Source organism: Dinoponera quadriceps, unplaced genomic scaffold (genome assembly GCF_001313825.1).
Source record: "Dinoponera quadriceps isolate SergipeBrazil2010 unplaced genomic scaffold, ASM131382v1 scaffold119, whole genome shotgun sequence".
Classification (NCBI taxonomy): Eukaryota; Metazoa; Arthropoda; class Insecta; order Hymenoptera; family Formicidae; genus Dinoponera; species Dinoponera quadriceps.
The window spans coordinates 137,297-164,285 of NW_014554226.1; the positions used below are offsets into that span (position 1 = coordinate 137,297).

At 42.5% G+C, this 26,989-nt stretch overlaps 2 protein-coding genes across 4 annotated transcripts in view; one reads left to right on the forward strand and one right to left on the reverse strand.

Annotated features, from left to right (window-relative positions):
• LOC106743106 (vacuolar protein sorting-associated protein 13D) overlaps positions 1 to 3,073 on the forward strand; it is a 16,588-nt gene extending 13,515 nt beyond the window's left edge. For both annotated transcript variants that reach the window (XM_014616678.1, XM_014616759.1), the window contains 3 exons: positions 28 to 140; positions 212 to 650; positions 710 to 3,073. In XM_014616678.1, the coding sequence (XP_014472164.1) occupies positions 28 to 140; positions 212 to 650; positions 710 to 811 (654 nt within the window). In that variant the 3' untranslated portion in view covers positions 812 to 3,073. The remainder of the gene's footprint in view (positions 1 to 27; positions 141 to 211; positions 651 to 709) is intronic.
• On the reverse strand, positions 2,571 to 26,314 carry LOC106743217 (putative inorganic phosphate cotransporter). Of its 2 annotated transcripts, none has more exons than XM_014616885.1 (8): positions 26,221 to 26,314; positions 7,604 to 7,794; positions 7,291 to 7,530; positions 6,785 to 6,872; positions 6,195 to 6,439; positions 6,001 to 6,150; positions 5,547 to 5,921; positions 2,571 to 5,433 (listed from the first exon to the last, which is right to left on the reverse strand). In XM_014616885.1, the coding sequence occupies exons 1-8, from the start codon at positions 26,297 to 26,299 to the stop codon at positions 5,248 to 5,250; spliced, it is 1,554 nt and encodes a 517-aa protein (XP_014472371.1). In that variant the 5' UTR covers positions 26,300 to 26,314; the 3' UTR covers positions 2,571 to 5,247. The 2 variants fall into 2 exon arrangements, with proteins under 2 accessions (XP_014472371.1, XP_014472459.1); XM_014616973.1 differs by lacking the exon at positions 26,221 to 26,314 and adding an exon at positions 14,755 to 17,832.
• Positions 26,315 to 26,989: the final 675 nt, after the last annotated feature.

A 26,989-nucleotide genomic window follows, 5' to 3' on the forward strand; every position in this document is an offset into this window, starting at 1 on the left:
CGAATCAAATATGTCTGAAATTTCTAGGGCTTCTTCGCCGGCTTCGGAAAAGGTGTAGTAGGTACGATAACGAAACCCGTAGTTGGCGTTTTAGATCTGGCAACAGAGACGGCCAGTGCTGTACGAGAAACTAGCAGGAGGTAAGGGAGGTAATTTTCTGCGAAAATATTAATTCGACTTTTCTAAGCGATTAATGCGATTCCCCGCACAGTTCTCATCGCGCTATACCAAAACGCGACCGACCGCCGCGTGTCGTCAGCGGTTCCACTGGATTGTTACCACCGTACAATCGCCAACAGGCCGAAGGCCAGGAGTTTCTGTACAGCATCAACGATCGCGACTACTCCGAACTCTTCGTAGCGTACGAGTGTTTGCGCAGCGGCACGGAAAATCTCAGAGTGCTCGTGTCGAACGAGAGGGTACGCGTCATCTCCGGCGGCACGAAGGCGGTGGTGACGGAAGTCAGCCTGGCGAATCTTTTGTGCTGTAAACCGATGCAAAAAATGGAAAGTAACAGCGTGACGTTGTATTACATAGAGATGATATCTCTACACGACAGATCCGATATTGCTGCCACGGTGAATTCGGACGGACACGAATTGTTGAGACGGCCCAAGGTGCGATGCGACAATGAAGAGGTGGCGAAACGCGTGAGTATATTTGTACGTGCTCTCCTTATGAAAACATCAGCATAATTGATCCTTTCTAGGTATCGCGACAGATCAGTTATGCCAAAGGTATGTACGAGGAACGCAGTCTGACCTTGTCATCATCGGATAATATGTTGGACGACGTACAATACTACAAGTAACGACGCGATTCCGATCGCGCGTCGAGAATTCAATCTCATTTCTGATACGTTTCTTTCGCGTACTAGTCAGGATTTCATTTCGCAATGCACTAACGGTAATACTTTAGTTACGAATCTTAACGTTAAGTTACGAAAAGACTGATATGATGTACCGTAACTCTCCGTGAGTTAATCATCGAGCGTGATCGTATATTCTGATTTCGCCTCTTATAGTAATTGTGGCACGGAAACTTTTGATACGGATCGAGATAAGAAATGTAAAATAGATAGTAAATAGATGTAGAAAATGATATGAGAAACGTTTTTTTTAAAGATGTACATATATGCTGATTACTTAACTTCGCGAACATACGATTTTATGCATATACAGAGTGTCTTGGAGAGAATCATTATTTTTTTTTTTTATGATATATATAATACTATATACATTGTTTTTCTCGATAAAAGTTCAATAGATTATGGAGCAAGTATTTGATTTGTAACGCCGGACGTTTGGGAGTAAATTTTATCATGAGAAAATTGTTGTTGGCTTTATCGCAATTCAATTTTTTCATTACTTCAAATCGATGCATCATCGTCGAATCTTTTTCCCTCATAATTGGAATACGGTACTTCTAAGGCACTCTGTACATGTATTTGTGTACATATGTATGAAAGTTGATTTACTATTCTAAACGAAAAACAATTATACTTATGAGAAAAGCAATTAAACCAAAGCTTTGTATAGAAATTACAGAGGATATTTCTTTCCGATGTATGTTTTCACTAACACACACATTGTTACTTTAGTGATTCACATTTTTCGTTTTACAGTAGTCCAACGTGCTGTTTTGTACAAAAGTTCCTGCATATACAAATGTAGCTTGTAACAAAAATGTGTAAACTGTACAAATAGATCGAGTGTAGAGAATCAGCTATATTTAAATACTTTTGTAAAGCTGGTGTACGATGCGAAAATAACGTGTTTGTAATATATCATGTTGATATATCGTTAAGCAAATTAATAAATGTTACGTCCGTAAAAATAGGACGTAATATGAAAAATCTTCATGTTGTGTTATCGTGTACACAATATGTGTTATTTTGTTAAAAAATCCACACTGCAAAATTCAGAGATAGGAAAAGTTGTACAGAATTACTTTATCGGATTTAGCATAAAGTGGTGCAAAAAGAAAATGCTAAGAACATCGGAACGCAATTACAGTCGGATCAGTTCAGATGCTCTACGGCTCATTTCATTGGCTACGAAGCATCTGAAGATAAGTTTAAGAGGAGTCTCGATGGCGCACTGTGCTTGTTTTTGTACTAAATTGCTTCCTGGGTGGAAATACTGCGTTGATTGATATTTTTCCATCCAGCAAACAATCCAGCACAAAAACAAACGTCGCTTTACTGAAAAATTGAGGTCGTGGTACAACTCAACAGCAGGGTCAGCTGTCTAAAAAAGAAGTGTTTTTCAAGTAGTAGAACACGACGGATGGTCAGCCGCAATATTCCCTTATATTGAAACACAAAATTCAGCGGACTGTAACTTCCGCAAAAATAACAGAATGGTTGTTCAGAAAGCTCTTTGACGTCTTTACTTTTCAAGTATATCAAGTTTATAATGCTATTATTTATTGCTAAGATATTTCAAGTTATTTATGTTTGTGATACGTGCGAAATATCAGATTACAAATGGAGAATCACGATTACATTGAGAATCAATCTCTCCTTTGGGAATTAAATAAAGGAAATATCGAATTATCTAATAAGTTAATAGTTTGTACCTTATGTTTTATTTATCCGCAGTTCTACTATCACATGTAAAGTCCCAACAATAAAAATATGTTTATAACGTTGTAACATTGCAAATGGATTATATGTGTGGTATGTACATGTTCATAAATATTTGTATAAAAATATGGGTTGCGAAATATTGCATTGAATTAGCTACTTTATCATCTATCATTGGGTAACTGTCTCATCATCTTCTCTTTCGACGAATTTTGTTCTCCGAATGTCGGTTCATAGTTATTATTTATTATTCGCGTTACATGATGTACGAGAGCCACGATACTTTTTCCAACATCGGCAATTTTTAACAAAGCAACATATTTCTCAATGTGTTTATATTATGTGTTTATACTCGGGACAAATGTCCCGAGTTTGAAGTAACAAGTCTGCAAATACTTTGGTATTCTTTCTGTCGGAGTAACGTGAAAATCAATCTTATAATATGCTCTATATATATATATATATATATATATATATATATAAAAGGAAAACACGAAAACGCTAATGGTCGAAGGCACTTTTACATGACCACGAAACAGTTGTGCATACGATTTTACGTTCCAACTCGCAAGTAACGTCATCCTGCTATCTCAAATAATCTCCGAAGTTTTTCTATACAGAACCACCGCTAAATAAATCAACTAACGCAAACAGAATAGTTTTCGGAAAAATATCTTGCAATAACTTGTTTCAGCTTTATGCAACTTTCCGGCTTGCCGATCGCTATAAGATTCGTCTTATGAATTACGCGAAAAGATCTCGTGGTTACATCTTTTTCATTCGGAACTCGTGCAGAACGTAACAAAGAGTCATGCTGAATACATCCTAGATACAATGCGTATCATTGTGAGAATACGTAGCAAGAAAGGAAGTATTGAGTTTCTTGGAAACTTATTCTCGACAGTTTGAAAAAACTCGAATTCGTTCCGCGTGATTATGTATTTCATCAGACGATAGGATCAACGATGACATTAATTACGAATATATAAGTATAAATGTATGTAGCCTCGATATCCGAAAGTCTACAAGAGGAAAAATCACAATTGTCGTCGGAGAGTTGTGTTACTTAAGAAAGAGATTATTCATCGATTTACGAAAAAAGAACAAAATGCATTCTCTACTGTGCAGGTAAAATCGAAATCCTTTCATCTAAATCTGACACGATTTTTTAATTTCCGTACGACTGACATAACAATATATCCTTCGTAAACGCTGTATATAAATAACTACGGTTCACCTAATATCCTATAACTTAACGGGGAGCTACGCGCAAATATCTACAATATGTATAAATACCATTGTTGTATTGTACACTGTGCTGTTGGCGCGGCGTCTGGATCCGGTAAAAGTCTCTCGAGACGAGAACGAGGAACACATGTTTTTCCACGCTCATCTCTCCTGCTCCGTGTCACACAATACAAAATGGCAGTAGTTATAATAAAAAGTGACGTAACAAACAAGGATGGAGGATCTTTAATTCTAATACTGCTGCCAAGTTTGTCAAACACGAAATCTAACTTGAAGATAAGCAACGGAAAAGCACTACGACAGATAATGCCCTTTATCTACCGTGTATAAATCTTTGCGACTATATATACATGTATATATATATTTCGTTTCACAAACACACGGTACAATGACCGATGCATTGTTAGCGTGGAAGTATTGGTACACGTTTCGGTCGAATCAACTGACAGTGTGCTCATTGTCCAAATTAGATTTTGCATTTATCGGAGTGTATGTTCCGTCGAAGGCAAATTTTATGCACATATAATACCACAAGAGTCTCTTTCTCTCGAGGTTGGTATAACATTTCAGAAAGACTTGATCTGGAAACTGTACGGATCCCCGAAAATCGAAAAACAACGTAGGTGAGAACGTTGAAACGTCACTTTCGATCTCTCTTTGAAACCATATATACGTTGACTCTCGTTTGTCATGATAACATTTCCGGCAAGTTCAGAAATCTGTTTTACAATGATTTTTCATTTCCTGCTTCGAGAAAAATGTTTATCTCTGTCACATTGTTCTTCTAATACACCAGCTTTTAAAGCTAGATTTCCTACTTCTGCATAATATCTGAAATTATTTTATATATATCCGATATAAATTATAAAAGTAAGAAATGACGCATGAAAATCAAAGCTTTTTTCTTTTTCTTAACCGGTAGCTCGGTTTTGAGTATACATCCTTTTAGGACACGGCAATATATTTGCCTTTCTTTTTCTTTCGCTCGTTTCCCGATGTTCGCATTCTCCCGCTTTTTCTCTCTCGTCACACACACACACACACACACACACACACACACACACACACACACACACACACACACACAAAGTCCCTAATACGAGACATACACGCTATAACACTACAGCAATTGGTATGTAACTTTTGCAATCAAATACAAAAGTATGAAGACTTATAAGTGAACTACGATTATCGTGAAAATTTTGCACCTCCGCGTTAAAAAAAGAAAAAAAAAAGAAATTCCGAGATTAATCTTTGAACGCCTTAATTGTAGCTCGTTCGTTCGTTCCAACAGCTAAATAACATGGAGGGAATGAATGTATACAGGCAGAAATGGCCAGGCGGACTTGATCGTCGCGTCATCAGTGTCAATCTCCTCGTATCATCACTGATCTTATCGGTAAAACGTGTTGTCAATGTTGAGTCTCGTTCATAACAGTAACACTCTCCACCTCCCTTTTATCGCTCTTCTCGTCGTCCTTATTTGGATTGTCCCACTTCTGTCTCTGGCCAGAGCTGAAGATCGCGTAGAATGTCGCGCACATGATATAAACGCCAGCACAGATCATGAATACGGTCCTCCATTTCGCTTGCGTCGGCTGAAAACAATGACGACAGGTCACGTAAATTTCGTCGTTCGCTATTATTAACTAAAGTGCTTTTTCAATTAATCGAGGAAGGATTTTGTTTTATTACGAAGTAGAAAAGTTACCGTTCCCGTGATGATATATCCAGCTGTGATGGGCGCGAGTAGACCAGCAAGATTAGCCAGACAATTGGTGAAGGACATTAAAACGCCGGCGAACCTTGGCGAGATATCGAGATGATTGACTTTAAAACCGGAATATATACCGCCGTTCAGACCAACTCCGACCGTCAAAAGGGTTACTGTCAACCAACGACTGCAACCAGTGTACGAGGCGGCTACCAATGCCACGGCCGGTGAATACTGGCCGATGCTGTTGACGATCTTGCGAGTACTGGTATGATTGAATTTTCCCGACGAAATCATCCAGTCGGCGATGTGAGATATCACCATAGAGAAGATCCACATGGCTAAGTACGGGAGCGCCGAAACTGAGCCGTTCTGAGAGAAACGCATGAAGAAAGAGATGATACCAAGATAATACACGAGAAATCATCCTTGGACGGTATATTATACTCACCGATTTGATATCAAAGTGAAGAATCTGCTTCATGTACGTCGGAAGTTCGGTCATCAAGGTTTCGTATCCGTAATTGTGACCCATATGCGCTATCAAGATAGCCCAGAATGGCAGCGAAGTTACAATTGACTTCCACGGGACCGGTGGAGACTGGAAAGCCAGTTTGGTTCAATCAATGGTACACAGAGACTAGCGGTCCCTCTTAATTGGGGGGGGGNGCCGGCGCTACCCCACAGAGCGCTCACGATGTACTTTTTCTCGTCCTCTGCAATGTGCGGATCCTTCTCAGGGTCCTCGTGAACGAACATGAGGAAGAATATGCACCACAAGGTGCCGACAGTTCCAAACACGTAGAAGATCGACGGCCAACCGCCTGCGAATCCGTATTCGGACAGTACCCCACTCAACGGCATGGAGATTATCGTGCCGAATTGCGCACCTATAGACGCGACGAGAGAGAAGGGGAAAAAAGAAAACAAAGGTACTGAATTAATGATCGCAGTCGGGCTTTTTCATTCTCTTGCTTTGTCTCTTCTCTCTTTACCAACGAAACAAAAACCTAGTGAGAGTGATTAACAGAACAGAAGGTAACTCGATAAATTCAAAAAGGTCCAAATCCACGGTCCAAATCCACGGTCGCAGCAAGAAGCGCACAACGGTGTGACTCGATGCATCGTGAAACGATCCAGAAGAGGAGGACTCTCAAACGCTCTCGACTCGACACACACGCGACACAGATGCTACTATAAAAAGGGAGAAAAGATCGCATTGAGCACGAGCTTACCGGCATAGACGAAGGCACCCATCCTACTGCGTTCGTTGGGCGGTATCCACTTGGCCAACATTGCGTGCGTGCAAGGCACAATAGGACCCTGCAATAGGGATAATCCATTCCTAGGGGGAGGGAAATACACCCATACAATCAAAAAGCGTTCACACACAACGGATCAGTAATCCTTTAATATTAAGACTAACTCTATACACGCTCTCTATCAACTATCTTAAACTTATCGATTAATCTAAACGCGCGGAGACTCTCTTGTTTTCATTAATCTTCTCGTACGGCAGGAAGCGCGCGGAAATCCAAAGTCTAAATATGTATATACCTTATCAGCTTCCTTCCAATGTCAATTTGATACTTACGAACGAAACTCACTTGTTCGCACGTATATATTCGGATAATAGATAACCGATCCCGAAACATCACACATTCCCGGTCTGCTCTCTCGCTCTCAATCAGACTATATCTGTGTTACTAAAGTAATATAGGAAATCCGTGATGTCACTTACCTCTCCTAAGCCCTGAATGAAGCGCACGGCTATCAGCCAGAAGTATCCAAAATTCGCGGATACCGGCACTAGCAGGCCGAACAGCGAGTTGATCAGCATGCCGACTCCGAGGAAGTACTTGGAGCCGTAGCGCTTCGCGAGTATACCGAAGGGTATCTGCGTGATCACATAGCCGTAGAAGAACGCGCTGAGCAGGTAGCCTTGTTCCTTGCTGCACCACGAGAACTCGCCGTCGCTGCTCTGTTACGACAAGATTCTCTAACTTCCTCGCACGGTTCGCACTCGGAGTGAGAATTTCTCCTCTAGTACTCACGCCTTTCACAGTCGCGGTTTCGTTCACGACATATTCTGAGCATTCGTTCGTCACCTCCTCGTGTTTGTCGATGCACGCCGTATGATTGACCATCGCGACGATAGCCACGGACATGTTGGTCCTCATAACGTAAGCGTTCGCCATGCCGAGGAACAACATAAAAGTCACAAAGTGACGTCTTCCAAAGAAGCCTGAAAAAGAAAAAAGAGAGTGACGTAATATACGCCCGAAATTCTTGCAGAAAGGGAATTTCGAGGAAGGTCGTAGTAATGGTTGAACACAATTTCATGTCGAGTTAAAATTACATTTGCAGGTGAACTTAGATCCGCTTGGCGAGAAATTCGAATTGAGGATAATCGTATTCCCCAAGTACTACTGAGAGAACGTATCGGCAGGTGCTCTGCCAAATTTTCACGCAAATAACCGAAGGACGAATGGTGGGACCAATGCCGAGGTGAGAGATGCGGAGATTGATTGAACCGCGAGCTATCAACGAAAGCATCGTAGACCCCGATGAGACCCCGTCACTCGGGGTGCTACAGGAATAAGAGGTAGACACGTGTTCCTCGCTGCGAAAGGTAATCTATAGGAGGCTTTATGAAATTCGTCGCGTCAATGGGAACAATCTCACGAGAGGGTGAGTCATTGATAATCGGTCGTGTACGTAACAGCGTCGCGTAACGCCTGGCCGCATTCATCGACGACAATTATCAGGAATTCGTCTGGACTTGGGCGGTATACAAGGGACAAAGTGATGCGTCGTCCGTCGAGTCAATGCTATAAATAGACGGAATCCGCAGGAGTCTGCTAATAATCTATGTCAAGAGGAGGCATCGATGGGAAGAAAAGAATCGGTCGTCGCAGAAATACGTGTCGCAAAATTCTTTCCTTTCTTTTTCTTTTAGACACTTGTCAGCAATTGCCCGAAGAGATTGTAAATATAATATGTGTCGAAATGTTTGCGCGTATATTCAAGTGTCATGGAAAGTTTACGCGATAGGAGAACAAGGGCTTTCATACACAAGGGATATATCGCTAGTCTCGAGTACTTTTCCACGAGTTTGAAGTCGCGTTAGGGATGATGGAATATTGTGATTGAATACGAAATGACGATACACGTCTGATTTACAAGTCTCGCGTGCAATGATCCCATCTATTTGTACGAGATATAAAACTAATAATAATCAAACTTGCGCGTCTGCAGTACGACCCTTGAGATTTTGTTTAAGAAAAAGATTAATTTTAAATGAGTAGTAAAAGTCACAACATTTAGACAGTGAATGTCATACGAGCAATGCATATTCGCTATTTAAATTTTCCGGATGAGCCAGTTGATCGATATATTTCAATAAATCGAAAATTAACTGTGTTATCAATTAAAATGTCCGCGATCTAAATGTGATCGAGCGATAAGAATAATCGATGACTACGACGAAGCGTCGACGCACCAGCGAGGCGTAACGAATCGCTTCTCGTTTCAAAGGGACCGCATCGCGACGACATTTTCTATAGTTTGACAGTCCAGCACATGAGTCACCTGAGCATACACGGTTCTAACGCGAACTTTGCGCAGTTTCGCCAATGACAGCTTCCTCGGCCTTCTACGTCGCGATTATGAGAGGAGAATTAACTTTCTGAGAGATCGTTCGGTCGATCAATTTTCCCCGATGATTATTCGTACGTAGCCATCCTCTTTATCCGGAATGTCCTCCGCGAATCGATTTGGAATTTTAACATTTAATAAAGCGTACAAATCGCGAATTTTTTAAATATTTGACAATTCGAAGAAAAAATTCGATGTATTCACAACAAGATGATCTGTACTCTCAGTAATACTATTATCAGCATTTCAATTCCCAGCGATCGTCTAGTGTTATTAATATCTAGTAACACTGGCAGATGACTATTTCCGTACTGTACGGCGCTCAGATTGCTTCTTTGTATTACGTTAGCAATTCAAAGCGATTACGTCACAGAACAAACGACTGCTTCTTTTTTGCCGCTCGATCGATGTTACAAAACTCCGTCTCGCGAATGATCGAACGCTCGTGCTTTCCTTATCACGTTCAGATTAGCACCAACGCGCTTCTGAATCGTCGTCGGCGTTAAAGAGAGGGAGAGAGAGCGAATAAAGAGCAAACAGAGGATAAAAAATAAGATAGGAGACTCGGCGAGAGACGTTAGACGCTCGACACGATTCAATTAGGGCGAGTATTTTCTAGGAATAAATTTCATCGCCCACACAACGTTCGAACTTATTAACACGACATTGCCGAAGCGACTTTGGTCAACTGACATGTTCATTCGAAGCAACCAATCCTTCCTTTACAGCCGTACCATATTCACTTTTATCGATAAAAGTGAGTTCAGAATACGTCTTATTTCAAACATATTCAAATCCATCATCTCCCTCCTTCTCATCCGATCCTCTCGAAAATCGCACGATGATACTTGACTTACTCTACTTTGTGATGACGAAAGACTATTTCGTGAAGACTATGATTTCGTAGAGTGTTCGTGAAAAACACGTTTCCCAATTTTCGTTACTTTAAAAACACACTGACATTAAATATCTCGGTGTGATGAAACTTATAACTATAATAAAAATTCCGTTAACGTTAATTTACGACGAGACAACGTTTACGGGGCGCGACGAGAAGAGCATGTTGAATTAATATCGTCATCGTTCAACAAACAGTGCGATATGGCGTGAGGAAACTCCCCGAGAAGTCAATGAGATTCGAGCGGACGTTTCGTAAGATCTTATTGAGCGGAAAATCCGGCCGCGATAGCAGACACAGTAATCAGGATATGAGTGCGCAAGTACCAGACGAGTTTGATCACGCCGAAATCCGAATCATTGACAAATAATCGTCGAGAGCAGAGCGAAGCACGTTGCCTGATAAGTGAGAACGAAGGCCAAGCCGTGGGTTTATTGGCCGAGATCCAGTCGCGTTTTATCCGTGACTACACCGCCGAATGCACTCGGCGCCTGTGTTGCGTATTTCACAAGCGCGTTCCTGAGCGCGCCGGGATCATACTCTGGTATCAGTTGTTTCAAAACCGCGGCAATCAGAGGAAAGAGAAGTCCGAAGCAGAAGGCGAAAGTTCGCCGCGAATGAAAAACGGGCATCATGCCGGATTTGCGACAAAAATGACGAAAAATAGACGCGTTAAATTCTTGCAGGCGAATTTCGGCCAAATCTTCACGAGACCCTTGACATTTATGCAAGGCGATAAGTAGATAATCCTCGGGCCATCTGTGCCATAATTATCGTTGTACTACCACATACTTGCCAACTCGGTGTTTTTTTTCTTTTGCGGTTGTTCGCGAAACGATAAATTGACTCGGCCGTTATCCATACGTTATGCAACAATGTTTAATCGTCGCATAAAGGATTCCTGTGAGTGGAACGAACGCGCGCACAAAAGATCTCGCAGATTATGTAATTGGTCGATGCGAATTTACGCTCGTAACAACCTACGTAAAATTTCACACGACCGACAATTCTATTCTTGATCTTTCGGCGCGATCTAAGAATCCCATGGATGCGCCCTAGAGACACTCGAGGAGCGTTCCAACGATGACGCGCCGGAACGTTCCGTGATAATCGAACCATATATGCAACGGACGTCTATTCCGGCGCGTAACCCAACTCTCTGATATGTCATTTTCATATTAAGGCACGTTCCCTCCTAGATTCCGCATCGCAACACACCTAGACGACGATGCGCGCAGTGTCAGCTCGCTCGCGAGTCGAATGCGAAAGCAGCAATGTGTCCGCTCATCGGATCATCTAAACGAAAGTGCTTAAAAAGAAAATACTCGAGTCGCGTTTCAGCGAGCTCGACGATATTCGACGCGACGGATTTCCCGTTCGCGGCGAAACGTGCGTCGTCTGGTAGCGCCCAGTTATCGATTAAAAAAAAAAAAAAAGGATTATTCTCTATCGTTATTCATAACGTGAGAATTTTATACGAGTGTCGCGAGAGAGATGACGTAAGAGAAACACAATATTGATAATGATATCGATCGTGCAAGAGACAATCTTATAATTTATTATGACGCAGGTCATATCGCAGGTTGTATTAATTTGCATAAGGCTTGGAAAATACAATTGCGATGCTCGGCGAAGCTTCCCGATTGCCTCGTTCACGCGGTTTCGCAACCGACTACTCCTTATCCGAACTAATGACGCCACTGAGAGGAAACAATCGCGGGGATTAGCGTCCGTCAATCGCGGTCGTCGCGTTTCGCATACAGCAGCATACGTTTCTAAGTCGGCCGTCCTCGGACGCCTACGGCGTGGTCGTCGTCACCAGCCGCTGAGCACGTGGTTGGCTCCGGTGGAAATAGCTCCGACATACCGCCGGTGGAACATGTGTACGTGCGTGTCTCATTGTCGCGAAATACAGAGAAGGACGCCGAAAGAGCGTCCGGGAGGGGGGAGAAGAAAGGAGAGAAGAAGTGAAAAAAGACGAGGCGAAGTAAACGAGTCCACTGGAAGGATCGGCAAGGGGAAGACGAGTCTCTCGTGAACGCGACTGACGATCGTTACGCGAGTATGATACACCGCGTTGCATAGCGATGCGCAAAATTCGAAGGATCATTTCGTCAATGGGATCGCGAGCACTGCTGTCTCAATTTGATCGGGTCATGTTTCTCGAAAGTAATCCAACGATAACGCTTATACAATAAGATAGCAATTATTAATACTCGCGATACGATTTGTGATTATTTTTCTTTCGGAGCAAATTAAATTCTGGCTCGTGATAAAAGCCGGAATCAACTGACGGTGTATCGAATTCGAAGTTCTCGCGTGCGGTAAAATGAGCGACGTCATAGACATCTAGTATCGTGAGCAAACAAGATACACTCTCTGCGCATCCCTAGCAGTGCAGACGAGCGCATTTACATATCGTCGGCGCGACGGTCGACGCGAAATACTCTTAGAATGCAGAGTATACTTTGCGGATAAACGATAACTATGGAAACTATAATATTCGGTTGTAAGATAATGACGCGTAAATGACCAAGTAGGAAGAATATAATCTGTCTGATAAAGGCCTACCTATCGATGACCAGGAAGCAATGTTGAAAAGTCAACCGGAAAAAGAATGTCGAAATACGATAACAAAATTGTACAATACACGCGCAATGTAAGAAAATGAGCTGCTGTTACAGCGCAGAAAGTTCCGACATTCTACAGGAGATAACATGTCCGATGGTTCACAAAGGAGCGGAAATAATTATCGGGTGTTTCAGGGAGATCTTGAATTTTGTAGACGAGTGATGTATCGCACATACTTGGTTGCGTTCGTTGAAATCTTCAATAAAAAAATTTGACAAGTCAGGTTTCCGACGATTGATATCTTGTGAGAAAATGTCACCGACTTTCAAACGGGCATCTCTGCCATGAAGGTATTCTGTGCACGCCACATGTGCGGCGCGCTGTACGGTCACTATTTTCGCGATAACGGCTAAATAAACGAGTCATTCGGCGGCCTTGGCGCGTATCGCGAGAAAAGCGCGCTCAAGCGTTCCGTGAATGTGTGCGAGCACGCCGCATCCGAAAAATCGTCGCTGTTGATACTTATTATTAATTTCATCACGGATGTTCTCGTTCGAGCAAACAGCGAGCGGCGGTCCACGCGGAAGAGCAGACGTTTCGTGTTATCCGCGTTTAATCCAGATTGCGGCCCGCTTTCGCGATGCGTCATCGCAATGACGGACGCACGCACACTTCTTCAAGAGATTGCATTACTTCACTGCGCCTTCGTTTAACACGATCCCCTCTATTTCTCTGATAATATCGTAGATAGGTATTGCAGAGATATATTTCCGTCGGACATTTTTTATCGACGCTAATGTACGCTCATTTTACATTTCTATCGATAATTATTCACGATGCCACGCGTCGTCGTTAATGGCCTCGATCATCAAATTTCCCGGGATTATCGCTTGCTGTCGTAACGAGCGAACCGCCGTTATCTCCTATCGAATAACTGTCGCGGAAAGTCCAGAAATCGCGTACATCTTCCATTAGAATTATTCGTTTTGTCGTAGAAAAGAGAGAGAAACGTGTGTGGTCGGCTCGAAAGAATGGACGATAATCAGAGTATGGTGGCTTCGAAGCCCATATTGTTCCGCATAAAAATAATTGGTCTTCCAGATGATGCCCAGACGACAAAAGAAAGCTTCTCGCATGGCTTTCTCTCGAGAAATATTTTCGTAACCGTGAAAAACGCGAAGAAATTTGCAAGGTAACAAAGCTTGAAATTCTACACTCATAGAGACTATCGGAAACTTAAAAACGGTGATTTGGCGAACAGACCACTGCTGAGTTTCAAAGTAAAGCTCGTTGTGACGAGCAGCAATCTTTACTTAACGAATGATGATTTGGAAATATCCTTTGAAATAGTTCGAAAAGAGAAGACGTTTATAAATGATGCACACAACTTGGATGCATTCGCAAACTCTATTCGGGAACACGCGTCATATAGACGACAATAAAAGTGAAAACAGCTGATAGTTACAATCATCATCGAATCAATATGCGATATTTTGGACATCGTGAGTGAGAATGAACGTCTGGAATTTCTATGAAAAAATACGGCTTTTCTCGTAAGAGGAGCGGGTAATTAGGAAGGAAAGGAATTACGAGTAAAGTTGGAAGCTCGCGATTCAAAGAGGAAAATGTCGCTTTCATCGCTGCTACGAAAAGAAATATAGATGGTCGCGCTCGAAAGACGCGCGTCACGAGAAGAGCGGCAGCAGCTCGAGCGGAGAGCACGTGGTCGGTGTATGGCGCGATCGCGCCGTTAATAATTCGCGTAATGCCGCATCGTTTCCGCGAATCGCCGGAAGCAACGCTCAGCTCGTTCGCAACATGTCCGTCCGAATTTGTCGGACGAAAATATCGCGAGATATTTCCCATCTTTCTCTCCGTCCATGACGCTCTATACCGATGTTAAAGCAATCGACGCTGCGAGTCTCGTCCCTCCCCTCGCGAGGAGGGAGAACCAGTTTGAAGAGGCCGGAGGTGAGAGGCGCAGCCACGGCGAGGGAGGAAGTCGAAATTCTTGCGACGAGTTCGCGAGCTATTTCTACACCAAGCTAGAGAATTGCGGGCTGAGAAAATAGCGCATACCTTTTCGTGCGGGTCGATCCGCCTCGTCGAGACCGGGTTGCTCCCATACCAGCACGTGGCCATTTCGTCCTCTGTTCTCACTGCTGTTGATTCTGCTGCCGCTCATCGCGATGTAAAGCGATCAACACTGCTCGGACTGTCGCGCCGGTTTCACTCGCCAAAAAGCGAGAGCGTTCTTTTTTTACACCGGTTGGACGGCGGCTGCGGTGACGGGGCAGGCGGTGACAACGGCGGGCGACATTCGCGGGCAAAGGTGAACGACGACGAAGATGGCGAGGTTAAGTTTTTTGCGCGAATACGACGGTACGTGACGTACTGATGAAACGACCGACCGACCGACTACTCTCCGGGCACGCCGATAACGACTTGGCGGGCGGCCGAGCGAGCGCGCGGCGCCGGTTGAACGCGCGCGGCGCCATCTGCCCGGCCAATCGGATCGCAGCGCGCCGAAAGTCACGTGCGATCACGGGAAATTCAAAGGTTAAAAAGAGAATTCGGACAATTTTCATCACTAGCGACAACGTTTGCGTGTGACTGTCCAATTCTCGACTTTGTGTCCATAGATAAGAAAAGATAACCAATCATTAATTCCACACACAATTCAATTCATTTCTTGGACCTAATCTTGACGAGTTTTAATTTCTAATTTCGAAGAATTCTCCTCCACGTAAAATGTATCGCCAGAGATTGCACATCGCAAATAATCTTTCAAATTAAGCGATAAATTGAGACGAGATGGTGGGAATCGCGTCTTTCCGCCGTTGGGAAAATCCGTTTACATCTCATTCGCGAATCAATCTCAAATTCTGAAGTAACGTACGCCTGGAACTGGCACACTTTCAAAACGCTATTTCCATCCAGCCGAGAGATACGTTTTTAACTTGTGTTCTCTCGCGTCGCATTTATCGGAAAATCTGTCGTGCGTTTTTCCGAAGGAAAACGAAGGAAATCGATTCAATGAAGGATTCAAATTCTTCCGTAAAGATCGCGTTCCGCGTATGATGAACGAGCGATTTAAAGTGCCGATTTAAACAGCGAGAGAGAAAGTAAATATCTCACTCGAATTACTACTTCGTAATAAAAAAAGCACACAGTGTTATTGTGGAGTCTTGCCTTATTGAAGGCAACGATTACGTCAGATATCGTAACGAAGAAAAACTCACTGAGTCACTACGTAGATAACGTCGTTACGTCCGCTTAATTGGGATCTCGGATGTCGCCCGACTAGTTACCATTCATCTTGGCACCACGTCAAAACAAATTACGCGCGGGAGGTAAAAAAATCTTTATTGAATTGACGAAATTACTTTTCCCGAAGCGAGGCTACAACGAATCAATCGAAATATCGTCATAGTAAATAATTACTTTATAATTATTATAACGTAAAATTTCCACACTTAGTTGTTCGTCCTTTTTCTTTTTCGCACACAAAGTGATGCAAGGAAGTGATAAAATTTGGCATAAATTACTCTCGTAAGTGATCTCTCGTGTCGAGGGAAATACGATATCATTGCGCGCAACGAATATACCGGGAAAATATAATCGTTTAACGCGATAAGCAACGTCAAGCAGCGATCGTCGCGCGATTCCGTGCGCAATTTGACTTCTGATTCGGTCGAAACAGCCGCGTAGGATTTTTGGCGCGTCGAAACCAATCGGCTATTAATAACCCCGCTGAGCGACTTTATTTCTGACTGTCATCACGCGGTGGCGACGCGAAACAAACGCACTTACACGCTGTCCCACGTCAGAGTCCAGCGTGCACCTGCGTGCATTCTGGAAATATCACTGCGAGATATTATCACGGCCCAAAATGTCGATGATCGCCGGTATGACGGACCTACTTACCACATTACCTGCCATAATTGGTACAACGTTTCGTAAGCGTATGACGTGTTTCCCTATTCCACAATAAGAGGTATTCCCGTTTGGACGCTGATAACGGTAGGTGTGTCGACGCTTATCACGGAAAAGTGTTGATGGTAATTAGGATAATCGATGTACACACATCACAAATTTTCTTTCTTTCGAGATATTTCCCTCAGCAGATTTCTCGTCGTAAGCAGACGGTCTCGTGACATAGAAGTTAATTGAACTTTAAGAAATAATAACTTTGTGCCAGTTTCAAAATGAATGAATGAAGGGCTTCTCGACGAAATCTCTCGTATAACGAAAAGAAATTTTCCACGCTGAAGGAATTTCCGTAGGTGGGATAACGAGTAAATGCCCGCTTGTGGCTTCATTTCGTCGCGACGGAGAGTTGATTTGAAGCTCGAGTATGCTGCTCGTCGCAGTATAAGCGTGAATCGCAGTCGTCGCTGTCTATAATTGATTTGATTGCTGCATATGCAACGCGGCGCCCGTTCAAAGCGATCGGCGCGCAAATATGCGACCCGTCGCAAATTAAAGGAGAGGAGGGACTTCCTCTAATCAGTGTTAAGTAATTGACGATTTAAGCCGAGCCAAACGTTAATTGACGATAATAGGCGAGCAACAGTTAGATAGTGAAACAAGTACAATAATGGGCGAAAGTTTCAAAAAATGGAGATTACACTCGATGACCGGCGCCCGCGAGCGACTCTCCGTAATCAGAGGACCGTGCGCATTGTGCAATCGATGACTCGTTGTTCGAAAGCATGACGCTGCACATTTTCAGCCGCTCGCGCGCGGAACCGTCTAATTTCCTCGTACATGCGACGTGCGGTGAATCGCGTTATTTCGCTTGCGTACGTGCGACAAATGTCGCGGGCAAGTGTGAGATCGCGTGTTGCAGGTGTGGAGAACGATTAACTAACGCGCTACACGGTTCTTTAAAGAGACACGCTATACACGTGGACTTTGTATCCTCGTACGTGAGCGTATCCTAAAAGATGATTTCTTTTTCAACGAAAATAAATCGGCTTCTACACAGAGAAAAGGATTTCCTTGAATCTCATAGAATTTATTTAATCGAAACCAATTATTTCAGAACGCATCAAACAAACGTTTGATTCAACAAACAGTTTGGTTTCTCAAATAATAAATATTTCATCAGTTTTTTTCTTACATGAACATGCGCAATAGATGGTCAGACAGTTGTCAAAATTAGATACGTCAAAATTACATGTGTTCACTTAAAAAAGGCTATAAATTTTTGTTTTAACCCAAAATGAAAGAACATTTTCATTCGGACAGAATGATATTTGATATTAAATTATGTTGTTTATAGTTTAAATAAGCTCAAGTGAAACAAACATGTATACTAAATTCAAAGAAGCTTTTTTTCTCTATAACAACGTCGAGTAACGTACTAATACTGCCGAAACATTGGCGAAATATCGCAGACGGCGAACACTTTGGTTGATGAATAATTTTATTAAAACAACAATAAATTTGACTAAGAATCTTTCACTTATCGAGTAGCACGAATCTATGTGATCGGACGACCATCAAAGTCTAACTTATCGAAAGCCGTAAACATTTATACTCTAGATAACGATAACGAATGCGACGTAATGCGCGCGAGAATAGTTCCGTATCGGCTGTAGTTTAATACCGAGGTGTGTTAATAGACTTTTTTTTACGCATCATGTTCACGGTTGATACCATATTATTTTTCTCGAGAAGCCATCGGTTTAATTACGTAAATTAATTAACGATTTAATAAACTGAACGCTAATGAAGTACAGTTATCGCGCATATCGACAGCGAGATTACAGAGTTTGCGAGTCGATAAAAAAGATACGCACGCTGTCAGTTAACTGTCTGTCGTAAAATTCAATTCCTTCCGCGATAAGGTAGATACCTGCAGCAAAGATGATCTCAGGGATAAAAAATAAAATAAATAATAGAACAGTAATAAACAAAATAAAACTTGTTCGTTTCTCTCCAAACTTTTCTCGTTTCCAGGTAAAATCGCGATGCGCATTCTCCGACTTCCGTTTTATACAGAAATCCGTGAACGGTGCGCGACACAGAGGATTGGAAACGCTAGGATGTCGGCGATTTTCTGATTGGCAACGAACGCGACGCGTGGCTTAAGCGCGGCCTTTACATTATTTAATCCGGATGACGATATATATTTCCGCGCACCACACTCAGCTTCAAGTTTCGAGCCGTCAACAGGAAACGCGAAAGCTCTCAAACTCATTATCCACTATGGTCAAGTGGAAAATAGCGTCGATCACGCCAAGTATAGCGGCAGGAAGCCGAAGCGAAAATGGTCCCATGGTCGTTGTTGTAGCTCTTTTCGCCTCTTTGATTCGCTACGTTAAAAATACCCTACGTTCTTTCCGTCATAATTTCAAGATTGTCTCGTTAAATTATTATCGGTTTGCTTAAGAAGTCTTACAGTTCGTATATAATAGAAATGGGATCGGATGTAAACTCGGTGACGAGAAACCCCGTTATCACAGAGAATGTTCATCTGAATATGCGATAACGGAGAATAATTGATTGAGCAAAAACCTCCAGTGGGAATCTTCTGTTCCAGCATGAAGGAAAAAAGTTTGATTGAATTTACCTGACAAACGCGTTTGGCTTGTAAAGTTTTTGCCTGGTCCCCAGGCAATCTGTCACATGAATCGTGTTTCCGTTTCGCAAAAAAATAAAACGACGATATACAAAAACACGCATGACATAACTCGGGGAGAAAGGAGCGTGTAATTTGCATACCGTTAGGAATTTCGGGTAACTCCTTGAAGCGGATAACTAGCGAGCGAGAAATCGCAATTTGCTTGCGGACGCATCGATTCGCATTGTATTCGATCACACAAACGATTCGTGTCAAGGCGCGGCGAGAATTCGTCACACCGTATCCGCGATCCTTGCGCGAGGTCGTATCCGAGGGCACAGCTCGAGTTTCCAGAATTCGTCCTCGTACCGTGCCTTCGGAAGAAATTCTATTGTTATCAATGAAGACTTATGTGTGATAAAAATATATTACGACTAAGAGATTCGTAGCTTTGCGTGATAAATCTTCGTTAAACTTGCTCGCACGTTTTCGCGATAAAACTTTTGCTCGTTATTCACTTTGCGCTGAGACATTTTTCTCCACGTGCGGGCTGTAAATCCTAAACGCAAAATACATACCGCAATGTTCGGAAGCGCAATAATTAGTTGCGCTAGATCTCTTCGGTCCGACGAAGAGACGCGATTGACGCTTTCGACGGCTTCGGCAGGAAGCATCCATTGCTGAAGTTAAAGACAAAACGCTGATTTATCAACAAAGAATTTGGCGTGATTTATCGCAATATTCTCACGCTCTATAACTTGACGGACGGTTGATAACGATGACTGATCGCGTTTTAATCGCTCCAAGTGGTATGGATGCATCGGTCGGCGCTAAGGTTTCCGTTTATCTCGCAGGATTTTCATATCGAAGGGGAATTCCTTCATGTAGTATATATTATAAATTGTCATAAACTATGACGGACTAAAAATTAGTTGTGACGTGCGATAAATCTAGCGAATAAATTTAATAGAACGGCCGGTTATTTTCCTTCTCGTAATCCAACTTGCTTCTTTAATCGATTAATGACATAACAACCGGGAAAACTTGAGGGATTACTATGGAAATATTTTTCAGCCCGTGTCGCAATATATGACTTAAATATGTGCGTAATTTTTTATAAAAACGCATTATCGAGTCTGTTGCTCGTGTAAATATCTCGTGTTCCTATAAAACATCGCGCAACACGATGATTATTGTTCTTCGCTTTCAGGAACTTATTGTCTCTCAACATCGCTGTAATCTATTTTTATATTTGTACCGGACGAAGTAATCGTCTGGAGTTGTTAGAACGATATCCAACATAATCGCCGATTAATAAGCGACGCGAATATAAATAGAGGATCATAAATCTCTTTCGGGGTACAAAGTGCCGATATGTGTACGCACAGTCAAAGTCTGAGAAGATATGAGTTATCGCGGTCTAACGTAATACTCTGGCTAGATAAGAATCTACCGAATTGCGTTTTCTCTCGTGGCTCTTTCCCGTAGAAACGCGTCTGGCACGACGAGAGTTTCGACGAGATTCGTTCACGTCAATGAATTATTTCCTCCGCTCAAGTCGGACAAAAGTCATGTATTACTGACGAAGCCATTGCGTGGCATGCATTATTCAACGAGACAAGCGATCCTCCTCTCTCGCAGCATCTCGTTCAAGGCTGAGTTCTCGGATACGCTCTTCCACCTAATTGTCGCGGTTGATTCGTAATATCCAATTAGCCACACAAATCCCTCGATCAAAATTTCGATCGCCGCCGACAAAATCCCTGCGATTTGCTATTACCACTGGTTTGCATTATTCATACTCTATATCTGTACATGGATCGCCCACTGCACAGGTCTTTCACGTAATCTCGTCTTCCGACGAGAACGCGACAATTTTTTTGGAAATCCTTTACACAGCGAGGTAAGTTGGTCCCGCATTTTGCGAGACGATCAGTTTTTCCAAGACGAGCTCAGTAGTTGCAGCCGAGGGCGACGTTTGTCTTCGCAAATGCCGGCAACATTCTCGCCGGAAAAGCACGCCACGTAATGTAATTTCGTTTGTTTGCGACGCTAAGAACCATCTCTCCGTACGAACGTATCGATGAATTGAAATAGCGTGATCGCGAGAGAGAGTAGTACAATGTAGTAATTACACGCGTCGTGGTATCGCCGTTAGCAGTGTCGCCGGTGAAACGTCATGAGGAAAAGAACAGCGCAGCAAGTTTCCGACGACAGAGCCGTAAAAGTTGTCGCCGAGAGACCGGTCTCGCATCCATTAATTGTAATTAATTATGTGAGCCAAATGAAATTGTATATCGGCGCGATAATTATATCCCGTTTAAGAATGTAATTAACGAACAGAAAGGTAAGCGTGAATCGACACCTTCCATCGTCGAACAAACGAGTATGTATCATTCTCAATCCAGATTCAGAATATTACAGGATGGAAACAATTGACCCATTACGCTAACCTTTCGTAACTTGTGATTTGATGCCGCAATTTATATTCCTGCACTTTGCAATTAGACCGCGATTACGTTTGCGTAAAGTTCATTCGTGTGCAATCGGAATTCCATTACAGTCTGCAAAAGCGTAGGTGTTTTACAATTGTCTTTACGCACACAAAGAAAAAATGTCTGTCTTGTTTCACTTACTTGGCGTGAATACGGTGTTTCATCACGGTACAGTCATACCTATGGAGTTACGATTCGAAGAAGCCGATCCGATCGAACAGTTGATATACTTGTCGAGATAGCGATGCTACCATGTCGTTCGAGATAACGAGGAAAAGAGAAGCCGTACATTATGATATGGTAAGCGATAAGACTCCTTATTATTCCAATGTACAATGGAATGGCTAAATATATTTCGAAGATAGCAACAGGCCGTAAAATGCAGACTAAAACCTCGTATTCCACGGAAAGAACTGGTTGAAAGATATTTTATCGGATGTTAATTGTGAAAAACGGGCACGATGTAGCCGCGAATAATAATAACATCGCATATCGACGGCGTTATTATTTTTTTTCTTACTTACTTTGAGCTTTAATCAGCTGACTAAACAAGTCTCGACTGCGTTTAGCGATTGCTCGCATCTTGATTTACGTATATAATACCGGTAGAAATCCGCGCATCCATCATTCATGACGACGCATAATCAATCTGACGCAAATATTCACGTATTTTCGTTCTTTCGACGTCAAGTGAAAGATGTACATGGGGCGAGGACATCGCCTAATAATCGTCAATATAAGATCGAAAACATCGTCGACCAAGAACAATATTTTGACACAAAGCAAAGGTAAATTTTCTTGACAAAGAGAGCGCGATGATTTCAACTAGAACAGAAATTGCCGTGTGATAAGTCATCTTCGAATTTGTAATTAATTAACGGACATACCGGAAAATGCAATCGAGACTGACCCGACACATGGGCGTTTGAATTTCTGCATAAAACAAATTCAACCATAATGAAGTTAAAGATAAGACAACGATCAGTCGAAATATGTGTCATGCGATCGATCAATTATGAATTCCATCGAAAATGGAACAGTGCCGCACTGAAAATAAATTCCTGATCGCATGTGCACAAAAGAAAAAGGGCGGAAGAATTCGATCTAAAAATAGACGACGATCCCATCGTCGTCGTTAAAACACACACACACACATACAAACGACGAAAACTGGAACCGAATCTTTCTCCTCGTCTTGGTCGCGATAAATAAATGTTTTTATTCATATAGATGCATATATGATCGTGCATACGTTAACATTCCTATCTGTTCTCAAGGTTGGCCAGTAAAAAAGAGACGTTGAGTTATGGCGAGCGGAGAGAAACAGCCGCGAGATGGCTCGTATTTTTCCAAGTATTAGCCACGAAGACGGATGACAATAGAAAAATATTTCCATCAACCAATGATATATGATCGAAACTTGATGACATTACCGCAATCATTTCTCTCTGAATCGTCCACTAACAATAAGCCGTGTGTAAACGATTTTACAAAGGGTAAAATCCTTCGATAATGAGAAAGATGATATAGCTTTCAAAGCAGGGGCTTTCTTTCTGAAACTTTTCATAACGAGTCGATATTTCTTACCAGAATTTATTATGCATACTGCAGTTGTTTTTCTTCTTGTACATTATCATGATTATCTAGATTGGATTCAGAGGGAAACATTACGTAACTTTACGAGCGTATGATAAGAAACGGCCGAGCAGCGAATGATCGGTTCTTCAATTGAACGCGCGACGCGTGTGACTGGCGATTTAATCAGTGTAATCCATGTTGACTAGGAAGTTTATCCGAGTTGCACGATCGAAGAGTGGTGTTGGCGCGATTACCAAACACGACAATATGCCGCGACATTTTCGAGGCCTTGGTCACACGTGAATACGACTGTGACAATAACTGACTCACTATCAAAGAGGTCATCGCACACCTGCCAATGTGTGCAAAGTCTCCCCAAAGTATTTGTACAGTATCTGTTGCAGATCGCGATATAATTACAACACTCTTCCAGTTGTTCGCCCACTTCAAAATGAATTGCACGATTTCGACGGCGCGTGTTTCTACTGACTGACAAATCTCGTTCTCGTTATTTCACCTGCGGGAAAGTTGATTATTTTCTTTTCGCGCTCATTATCTGGCTTATGCGACCGTGAACGTATGAACCGGACACTTTCGGTTAATTAATTTCGCATGTTTTCAGTATCCGACATTGAAATCCCCAGAAGAAATTCGCCCGGCGGAAGGCACGACCGGCGGCTCTTTACGAACGCGAATTAACGGTCGTCTCTCTTTTTTATTCTACCACTTTCCAATCCAGCGACGGCCGTTCTACTTAATCTTATTCGTGAATGAGACTATTCTCGATTACCGGTTAACGCTCTGTTTTCTTGACGAAAAGCGCGAGCGGACCTCGTTATTGTCGTGAGAATGCCGATCTCTCGTAATTTACCAATATTTATTTCCAATCGCGCTATTATTCACTGTGGTTCATTTCTTTTCCCTTGCATCCCTTCTTTGTTGAGAAACGTGTGAATTGATAAAGAATCGGCGCTTCGTAAAACGCATGTCATTTCTTTGTTATCTCAGCTGTAAAATCTGATGGGTTTCTTTATTCAAGTCGTTGCACAACGCTGAGATATTTCTCTAATGAACACGGATCACAGCGAAATTGATCAGATCGGTGTAATAAATTCTAGGCGATCATTGGTGTCACTGTAAGCATGCGGGTACTTGACGGAATTTCGTCACGGTTCGACACCATCGTTCATGCAACAAAAGTAACTGGCTAGCGAAATCAACATCGGATAATGGCGCGATTGACTCGATAAGAAAAAATGATTTATGCCGTCTAGCCGGAATCTCATCGGGAATTATATCGCCGCGCGCATCCTTATCTCGCGTCACTTAAAGTCGTAAGTCAGCGATCGCGATACGATTCGTTGTCAAACAAATCGTCCGAAGGAACGACCGCGGCAAGAGATTCAAGTTGCACAAAGAGGCGGGAAGGTTGCGTTTTCACTGGCGAAACAACGCGAATTCGAGAGCTGCGTAATGAGAGCGAGCTAAATGGCATACTAATTATCTCGTGGCACGGTTTTCAACATTACGTAAAACCCGATGGACGCTCAACCGTCCTTTCGGGCAATCAGCGTCGCGATAGAGTGAAAGAAAGAGAGATTAAACGCCGACGAAATCACGTGATCTCATCATTTCCGGATCAGAACAGATACGCGCAAACAAAGTGCCGATCGACTTACGTAAACATCGGTGCAACGAGAGATTTTAAGATATCTTGTTTGTGTTTTGTTAATATGAAATGTACAGGCTTAATATCGATTAATACCACTCACATTTAGCCCGGAATAATAACCGGTAATACCGTCTCGCGTCCCGTATTAACCCTTATCGGACGCTAGCTTTTTATGCGTGATTCTCACTAGGTTGTAGCTGGTAAATATGCGAACTTGTCCTACGTGACGTACGACCGCAGCGACCAAGTATTGTTGTCACGTGAGAGGTGACTTACGACCGGTAAGGGTTAAAAGGAGAAAAGACGCATTGCTTTTACGCTCTTCTTATTACGAAATAATAAATATGCGCAGCAGGTGCCGACAACGACTTTTGTTTTGACCAGATCGATTTTCCTCAATGTCATTATTTAGTCACCATCACTAATTAATTACTAGACATTGAATAATCCGTCGTTTATGCAAACCTCGATTAAAAATTCTGAAACAATAGATTCTCTTTTTTGCCTTGAGTGAGCAATACGTTTCAATCGTGTATAATTGCATTCTCCATGCGTCTCCCGCCGTATCTTCCTATTTGATCCTGAGAACGTTTCTTCTTTCGATCTTGTAACGCGTTATGACGTCGTTTCTGCGCATTATTCGAAGAATTAAGTAGATACTGCAAGCGATTGAATATTTAATTTGCGGTATATTACGAAATGATACCGCAGACAATAATAGCACGGATAACTAGAATCTAATCGTACGTAAACTTCATAACGATTAGACGTTTAACTCGCGTGCGTGCAATTTTATATAATCTGCAATCGCTTGTATCACTTGATATTTGCAAGATTATCAAGCCCGTTAAAGTTGACAAATTCATGCTATTTGTCCACTTCAACATCGCCGCTGACCTTCAATATGTACGAAAACCACAGCAGCAGTATTTCCAGGCTAGCGAATTGTGAAAGGAAAAATTATCCGATCTCCCGGATAATCGGATGAAACGTGAGAAGGTCCTCGAGGTCAAGTACGGTTTCAAGTAGCAGTCGCGAATTTTGTATTACTTCTCTCACTAGGTTCTCAGACAACACAAAACCTACACAAAATATCTTTTCAAACATATTTAAGTTGTCTTGAAGATATAATAATATAAGACGTCTAAGAGACATTTAATGTCCCGACTTTGAATATTCTGGGTTATTTCGATGAACTCATTGCGCAAAGAAACACCTGTTTCGCGTACCTTTCGGACAAGAAGCCGCATTCTCCTGCTTTTTTATCTCCGACTTCTTCTGATCCAGGGACATGCCGTTTTCCACCATGTCGATGTCCACGGGTGATCACTAGGATGCGCAAAGTTGATCGGCAGTGGAGGATGCTTGACGAAGCGGAAAATCAGTGTTGCTCGTACAGCACGGCGCAACGGTCACTCTGACACTGTTAGAAACACGGCCGAACTCGCGACACTTAGCCGCGAACACCTCGCGCACGTCGGCCAATTAGATCACGCCGTAGGAGCCCCACCGGTGGTGAACGCCGTTTCTCCCACACGCCTTGCTTTTCCCGAATCCTACCTGTGAGAGCCGCCCTCCCACTCAAACCGGACGCATCTCGAACAATAAAACCGAAATTCCTCGGATCCCTGCGATGGACCTTTTTCTCTCTCTAGTTGACGTTATTACGTCGATAGCGTGTCGAAAAATTATACGCAATACGGTGCCTCAGAAAAAAACTCGGGTGATACACAGCCTAGAATTGTTGTCGTTTCCTTTGTCCGTAAGTATATTTAGTCGAGTTTTTTCTCTTTTTCTTTTTCGTAGTAATATGTGACAATGCGAAAATAACGTTCAGTCCAAACTCAACGTTTTTCAAAACTTTAACGTTCTTCATACGCATTATCAATTCCTTGTAATGCAAATAGCTTCTCGTTGATAATATGCTATTAAAGTAAACTCGATCTGAAGATACTCAGGATGAATATATAGCACATAACGACCGTTCGATGTTTTGAC